This window comes from Meleagris gallopavo, chromosome 6 (assembly GCF_000146605.3).
Source record: "Meleagris gallopavo isolate NT-WF06-2002-E0010 breed Aviagen turkey brand Nicholas breeding stock chromosome 6, Turkey_5.1, whole genome shotgun sequence".
Lineage (NCBI taxonomy): Eukaryota > Metazoa > Chordata > Aves > Galliformes > Phasianidae > Meleagris > Meleagris gallopavo.
Window position 1 is genome coordinate 3434067 of NC_015016.2, and position 7862 is coordinate 3441928.

The 7862-nt window shown below is 52.2% G+C and overlaps 1 protein-coding gene across 1 annotated transcript in view; it reads right to left on the reverse strand.

Moving 5' to 3' along the window:
• The window catches only part of SETD2 (SET domain containing 2, histone lysine methyltransferase), a 42256-nt gene that overhangs the window by 2665 nt on the left and 31729 nt on the right, over nucleotides 1–7862 (reverse strand). The window contains exons 14-17 of the mRNA XM_010712303.3: nucleotides 7018–7693; nucleotides 5693–5827; nucleotides 4976–5115; nucleotides 3841–3952 (exon numbers count right to left, since the gene is read on the reverse strand). Of these exons, the coding sequence (XP_010710605.1) occupies nucleotides 3841–3952; nucleotides 4976–5115; nucleotides 5693–5827; nucleotides 7018–7693 (1063 nt within the window). The remainder of the gene's footprint in view (nucleotides 1–3840; nucleotides 3953–4975; nucleotides 5116–5692; nucleotides 5828–7017; nucleotides 7694–7862) is intronic.

Below are 7862 nucleotides of genomic sequence, written 5' to 3' on the forward strand. Positions count from 1 at the left end.
CCCCACTCTGTTTAATTCATGCCTGTGAAAGCCTGATTATGATCCATTGGCTTCATCCTAACCACCAGCATGGCTCGGTGGCACAGGGTATGGCTATGCTGAGCACCAAGCTGGGGTGACCACAGAGCCACATCTTTACTAAGGGACGGGGAGGAGCAGCAGAGCTGCAAAGTCCCACAGTAAAAGCAGCTCTAGGCTTCAATAAAACGCTCCCATGGAAGTTTTATGGCTGAGAGCAATCCCTGAGTGGAGTGAATTAGGGCCGGGGCGTCCCTGCTGGCTGCACATCAAAGCCCTGCTGGCTCCCTGCGCCGGGTACCTCCATCAAAGGGCCCTAATGGGGAACACATGGCTCTGCCCCACTCCCTGCGTGCCATGCGGGGTCCCCTCGGCTTTTGGGATGAGTCCTAAAAGGAGGTGTGAGGAGGCAGCTCTGGGGGTGACTTCCTGGGAAAAGTGGGGACGTGAAGCTGGGAATGACCTCTGGAGCAACAACTGGGGTCAGATCATAGAACGTTCCCAGTTGGAAGGGACCCCTGACATCCTGAGTGCAAGAGGACAGCGGGATGGCAGCATTAGGATGGCAGCAGGGAAATGGGCTTCCCATTCAGCCAGGGTTTATCCATGAGCCCCCAGGAGTCTGGCAGCGAGTTTCTCACCAAGCCAGTGACACCTTACAGTGGAAAGCACTGCAATGGGGGCCTTCATGGCGTGGTTTGAGCCAACCCTCCCCCACTGAGGACCCAAGGCTCCTGAATGCTGCCGCTTTCCCCCTGCCCAAACTGAGAAGGGGAGTGCAGCCTATCCCCTCCCTCCTCCCAGCCTGGCCACACCGGTTCCTGGAGCTATCTGCAGCTATTTTGGAAGCACAGCTGTGAGCACAGAGGCCGCAGAGTGGGGAGCAGCCAGCAGCCAGCACAGCCCCACAGGGCTCAGGGTGCGAGCTCCAACAAGCCTCAGCTCTGCATTAACAACCCTAATGTGAGCCTTCTATCTATAGGGTTTTGTTATACCCCCAACACAGCCAGCAGCAGATAGAGGGAGGCCACAGATGACTTCTAGAGCAGCCACAGCACAGCGTAGGCACGCAGGAGCAAAAATGATGGAAGACAAAACCCAACAGCATCACCTGGGCAGCCCCATCCCTCTTCCCTCAGCCTGGCTGTGGGTCCCAGGCTCTGGCTACTGCTGGAAGGCAGGGATGTCAGATCATAAATGGAGAGCAGCACCAAAGTCAGCCAGGAGAGCACACCCCAGTGCAAGAAAACAAACAGCGAGGCCCAACCCCACTGACATCCCAAGCTCCCACGCTTGCCCGGGTCAGAGCTTTGTGCTGCTGCCATCCACCCACGCTCAGCACTGCAGGGTGAGCCTCTCTATGCAGGTCAGTTCTGCAACAATGGGGATTTTGATTTGGCCCTTGGGGAGTCCAAACGACACGCATTCATTGGGTAGCTGAAGCAGAGCCGGATGATGCATTCATGAAAAAATGACAAACCTTTGGACATCTGCTTTGATGAGAATTCTGAATTTCAGCATTTTTTCCCGCTGGCTGAGGCAGGATTCATTTCCCTTTCCATGGAAAAAATGATAGGGTGAGAAACCCCACTGCAGAGGGGAAGCCAATGCCTTGCCAGTGGGTGTGTGGCAGGGCAATCCCCAAGAGACAGCCATGGGGACAGCCGTGGTGGACTATTAGGAATGGTTCCTTCTCAGAAAGAGTGAGCACAGACTGCCCAGGAAGGTGGTGGTTCACTGTCCCTAGAAGTGTTCAGAACCGTGGAGATGTGGCACTGAGGGATGCAGGCACGGTGGGGGTGGGCTGAGGTTGGACTCAGTGATCTTGGAGGTTCTTCCCAACTTGGATGACTCAATGACAACGCAGGCAATGAGCAGCCAGGGGCAGGGATGTGGTCCTACAAGGAGCTGTGCAGCCACCCCAGCTGACTTCTCAGCTCAGGAGAGCCCTGTGAGTTGTGCAGGAAAGGTGGTGACTGCCATGGTTACCTCTGAGTTAGAGCACACTGGAGGATGGGAGCTTAACATTGCCCTGCAGGGAGGAATCCTTGTGGCATCAGGGCAAGAGTGAAGACAAGAAATGCTTAGCTGCTATTGGTGCAAAGGTGATAATTTCTGCCTATGCTAAGATTTATCTTGATTTCAGCCTTACTGAAAGCTTACTGCTTGAAAGCTGTATTTAGGACAGAAGTACAGTAGCAATGGGCTTGCAATGCAATGACAGAGAGCTGTGGTTACCATTACTCAGAGATTGTTCCAAGGCTTTGGCCTGCCTTGGTCTGACCACAGCTCATTCCTCCGAGTTCCTCCAAAGCACTGCTGCCTGCCAGGAAAACTGTAATGCAAGGAAATGCAAAAAAATAAAGGCAAGCAGCGCTTTGAGGACATCCATAATGCAAGTTTCACTGCCTTACAGAAAGGCTGCAGAGCAGAGTTGGGCTGGATGGGACACGGAATCACAGAATTGTAGATTCATTAAGGTTGAAAAAGACCTCTGAGATCCCCAAGCCCAAGCCCAACCAACCCCACCATGACCACTGACTACGTCCTTCAGTGCCACATCTCCACAGTTCTGAAACACCTCCAGGGATGGTGACCCAACCACCTCCCTGGGCAGCCTGTGCCACTGCATCACCACTCTTTTTGAGAAGAAATTGTTCCTCATATCCTACCTGAGATGCTAGGGGGTGGAAAACCATGCTGGGGATGGAGTGGGAAGGAGGAAGGGAGCAAGAGAAATCAGCCAGTGAGTGGAAACTCACTGCATGCTACTGAATGTGTGCCCCAAAGGACCTAAAAGCCCAGCAGCCTTTGCAGCTCCAAGGCACACGTGTGCCCATGTATGCTCTGGGGATGTGACTGTTCACTCTGCTCCTCTGCAGTGAGGTCCCAGGGCTCCCAGAACAGGCAGACCCAAGGACAAAATCCATTAGGAAGCTCCTCTGGACCCCTCTGCAGTGTCACAGAAACAAATACTCAGTGGTGGAGCAGTTTGTGCCAGGCCTTCATTCGTTCTCTAATTAACATTTTTACAGGCAGATAAATATTTGCAATTAATATTGCTTAAGTCAGCTCTCCAAGAATTCCAACTGAAGTGCTTGGAGGCATTACATGAATTGATTTAACCCTCAGCATCCCAGCAAGGAAATGGAAAGAGTTGGAAAAATTGACTGCAACAGAGCAGGGACGTGGCTTTGTCAGCAGCACAAAGACTCTGCCCTGTAACAGCATGGCTGGAGAGGATGGGGACTGCTCCCAGAATTACAATCCAACAACAAACCCTTTCTCCATGGCTACTCTCTCTGCCCCACAGTGCCACAGGGCACACATGGCATGATTTAGCAGCTGCCTGGAGGATGGGAGTGGGGTTTAACGCCTGGTTTGGTCCTGCCATCCTCAAACCTACGGCCAAACACGTGCAGTGAGGCAGCCAGAGACATCCTGCCTGCAGATGGGGCGCCATCAAGGAGATGCATCTGCTCCCATCTCACTGCCAAGGAGCCTGAGCTTCTTCAGATCCAACACAGAAGAAAGTTGAGACCCCAGACACGAAGGGAACCCCCACATGACTGCAAAAAGCACCAAGTGCTGAGCAAACAGAACTTCCTTGATACGACAGCATTATCTTAAAGCCCATAAAGCCTATGGCCAGCGCAGCTATTATGGCTCATCTTGGGTCACTGCTGTCCCTCTGTCACCATCCCACAACCAGCACTCTGCAGCATGCACACACGCTGCTTTGGCAAGCAGGCAAGCCCAGGATCATCCGTGTGGGCCACCAAGATGTTGGCAGTGAGCTTCCCTCGTTGATTCCATGCTTACCTTCATTGGGTTTTCATCATACGTTGGGGTCCCCAGGTCCATCTCAGCTTCGTGTTCCAGGCTGGCATCATCCCCTGGGCTGTCCCACGTTGGAGGGTCCCACTGGGTTTGCCTGGAGAACAAACAGAGCACATCACCCTCAGAAAAGGAGTCATTTTAAGAAAGAGAACTTGTACCATTTTCTGGCCATGGACATGAAACACAGAAGGTTCATGACTGTGGGGCGAAAAGGCAGGAGACATCCCATCAGACCTAAGGGATGGGTTTAATGTCTGTTTCTGCAGGATAAAGGGCAGCAGCACCTGAAAGTATCTCACAGCACAAAGGATGCAGAGCAGAAGTCTTGAGAAAAGCCCCAATAAAGAACCTGAAAGGCTCAACAGGCAGATGACACTCAGCTCATCTATGTGTCAGGAGAGCATCACAGCTCACTCTGACTCTCAGGTCATCTGAAAAGCAGATTAAACAAAGGGATGGGAAGAGCCCCGCCCTGCAGCAGCATCGTTAGGTACAGAGGTGACCTCACACAGCAATAATTTCCCAGCTGTGAGCTCTGTGAAGCTGGGACATGAGCTTCCCTGCAACCCGAAGGGCTGCATCGAGTCAGTGCTCTGAGCCTCTTAGGTTTGCTGACCTGCATCTAGAAATCTTTCTGCTTTCAAGGAAAAGCCATGGAGAAACATGGGAGCGTGCCTGTTCCAAGCAGCTCTGTGTGCTTCAGCACAGCACTTAATTCTCCAGGTACTGATTACTGTACACGATGTCAAATAACTACCACTCAACTGCTAAAATGAATAATTCAAATGTGAAAATGTATATTCAAATAAGAAAATGTATGGACAAGATCTCCTTTCCTCTACTGGCCCTGTTTAAGATTCACTGCACTCAATCAGCAATTTCTGGTGCAACTGCAGAAGAATGATGAAGGAGGAACTCTGACAGGTAAGGTTGGACTCGATGATCTTAGTGGTCTTTTCCAACCTTAATGATACCATGATCAAGCTCAATTGCATCCTCATATCACAGAAATACTCAAGCAGAGCAGCACCCCACCTGGCCTGTGCTTGGAGGTGTATGGTGCCACTGCATCCATCTGTTCTCCACCCACCCCAATGCTGACCTCATCACCACTTACCTCGTTACCACGTGGTAGTAGTAGATCTTCCCCTCGGGGTCTCTGGCTGTTTTCCAGTTGGGAGGCAGGACAATGGTTTTGGGTTTGGGAGGGGATGGAGGAGGCAGGTCCAGGAGGTTGTTGGTCACCACAAGCTCTGGCTGAAAACACACAGGCAACAATGTCAGAAGGCAAGGCAGAGCAGTCTGACAGCTCTGTCTCCCTGCAACAAAGTCTCTGTCGAAGGTAAAGCTCAAGAAGGACATTAGCATTGCCCCAGGAAGTGACAGTAGAACATTTCACCCATTTCTATCCAATAGCCACTCTTAGCTATTTGTTCACATCCTGACCATATGAATACAAGCACTCTGTCACAGGGGCTTTTAGATAGCAGGCAGTTGGGTTGGAAGGTACTATGAAAGACCAAAGAACCAAAGAACAGCTTGGGTTGCAAGGGTCCTTAAAGGTCACAGAAGCACAGAATCACAACGTGGCTTGAGTTGGAAGAGATCTCAAAGCCCATCCAGCCCCAACCCTGCTGTGGGAAGGTTGCCATCCACCAGATCAGGCTGCCCAGGGTCCATCCAACCCAGCCTTGAGCACCTCCAGGGATGGGGCTTTGGGCAGAACAGCTCCCCAGTCCTTCTGCCAGCTGCCCGGTGCCCCAGTCCACGCAGAGGTGAGCAGCTCAAATGATGCCATCCATCTCCCATGTCCCAACCCCAGTGTGAGCCATACCTGCTGGATGGGCTGTGGCTGCCCAGCGGCCACGATGGTGGTAACAGCAGGAGGGGGCTGGACAATCACTCCCTGCGGGTGGGCTGTGTAGATCTGCTGCCCCTGGATGTACTGCAGGCCTGGCTGGGCGTAGCTCTGCAATAGAGAACAAGGGGTTGGGGTCAGCATCCTCCCCTGGGGAGCCAAAGAGATCAGCCTACAGAACCTATAGCTTTCAAAGGGAACAGTGAATCACTTGCTCAGGACAATTGTTCCATCAACAGTGAAACAAAGTGCAATACCGAGCACAAAAGACTATTTCCCAGCGTGTGTATGGTGAAGAAATCTTCTAACATATCAAATGAGAGTGGATATCTCAGAGCTTGTAAAGCAGGACAGCATCAATGCTTGCCACCAGGACACAGCCTGTATCCCCCCACAACAGCCCATGAGGTCAGCCCAGAGGGATCCCCAGGTTGGAGTTAGGACAGAACATGAAGCAGCTGGCAGTCCTGCATCCTCCTTTAGGTAAACCCCCGACTTTACTGCTTCACCTACTCCAAATGTGCAATAATGGTCCACAGACAAAGCAGAGCAATTCTGACCAAAGTGAGGTTCTCTGCGAAATCATTGGGAGGCCAAGAGAAACTCAGAACAAAAAGATTTCAGCACTCCACTCAGCCTCACTGCAGCACATCTGGGTCCGCACTCATCCAAAATTCAAAAATCCCCTTAGGTGGAAAAATACAGAAAAGGTAAAAGAGAGAAACCCAAAGTGCTGGAAGACATGGACATTTTCCTTTCCAGGCACTGAGATTCAGAATGTGTCTCCTCCATGATAGGTAGGAAAGTGAGTTTGGGTGACACTGAGCTTCAGTGCTCAAAGCCATCAACTAGGAAGATTTCAAGACCAAAAGAACGGCAAAGTTTCACTTTTGTTCTTTTTAAAGCCATCTGTGATGCTCCTCACTAGAAAGAAGCCTGCATGGTGCAGCAGGAACACCATCACTGGATAATCTGAAATGAAAATTAGGTACACCCTAAAAGAAAAAACTGATGGGGTCTGATGGGAGTGATGCACACATCAGGGGGAAGGAATCCTCATATCCTGGAGGATTTATGGGAGATCACACCCCAGTCAAGCAGCAGTAACCACAAAGCAAACCTGTGCTTTATACAGACTCTCAGATGGAATTATCTCAGCAATGCTGCCCAACACTAAAGCACACCAGGACGGCCCCTGGCACATCGTGAGTACACACAGCATTCCAGCTGCAGGCTGGTTCCCTTCCTCCTGCTCTGTGCCACGCTGTGCCTGAAAAGGTCACATTTCCCCCACGGGTTACCTGTACAATCGGTGGGGTCGTCTGCGAGTAGGGGGACGTCACCCCATAAACAGTCTGACAGGTCTGGCCTTGGTAATATATGGCAGGCTGGGACTGGGCTGGCGAGTATTGCTGCTGCACGGCCACCGGCTGCTGGCTGGAATCCCACACCCCGTAGCTCTGCCCCTGCACTGGTCCCGTGGTGGGCACGGGCAGGACAGCCACGTTGGGTTCTTGGTGGACCACGGCGTCGTTTTGTGCTACATACTGAGGAGTCGTCACCTCCATCGGCGTTGCTACATGTTGGACTACTGGGACCGGCTGGGGAGTGGGCAGGGTGGGTTCAACTGTGTGCCCCACCATGGGCTGAGGGTGCTCGTAGGCTGCTGGGGAGCACATAGAGTCCATGCTTGGGGTGGGCAGCAGCACCTTGCCCGCATTGGGGTTGCTGGGGTCCACGTAGGCCTGCATGGGGTAGCCAGGTGGGTAGCCGATGAAGCTGTGGTGCGGTGTGCCATAGCCCATGGAGTCGTAGGGAAGGGGGGACGTTATGCCCAAGTTCTGCAGTTGTTGTTGCTGCTTTTGGGCCTCTCGTTGGGCCACCTCCTGCTCAAAGAGCTTCCTGCGTTCCTCTGTCGACAGCTTGTTGCGGTCCTTGAGGCGGACTTTCTTCTTCGAGGATGCTGGCGTGTCATACCTGCAACAGAAAGAAGAGGGAACCTCAGAATCAGAGAACAGTTGGGTTGGAAAAGGCCTTAAAGGTCACAGAATCACGGAATCATAGAATCATGGAATGGCTTGGGTTGAAAAGGACCACAGCGCTCATCCAGTTCCAACCCCCTGCTGTGTGCAGGGTCACCAACCAG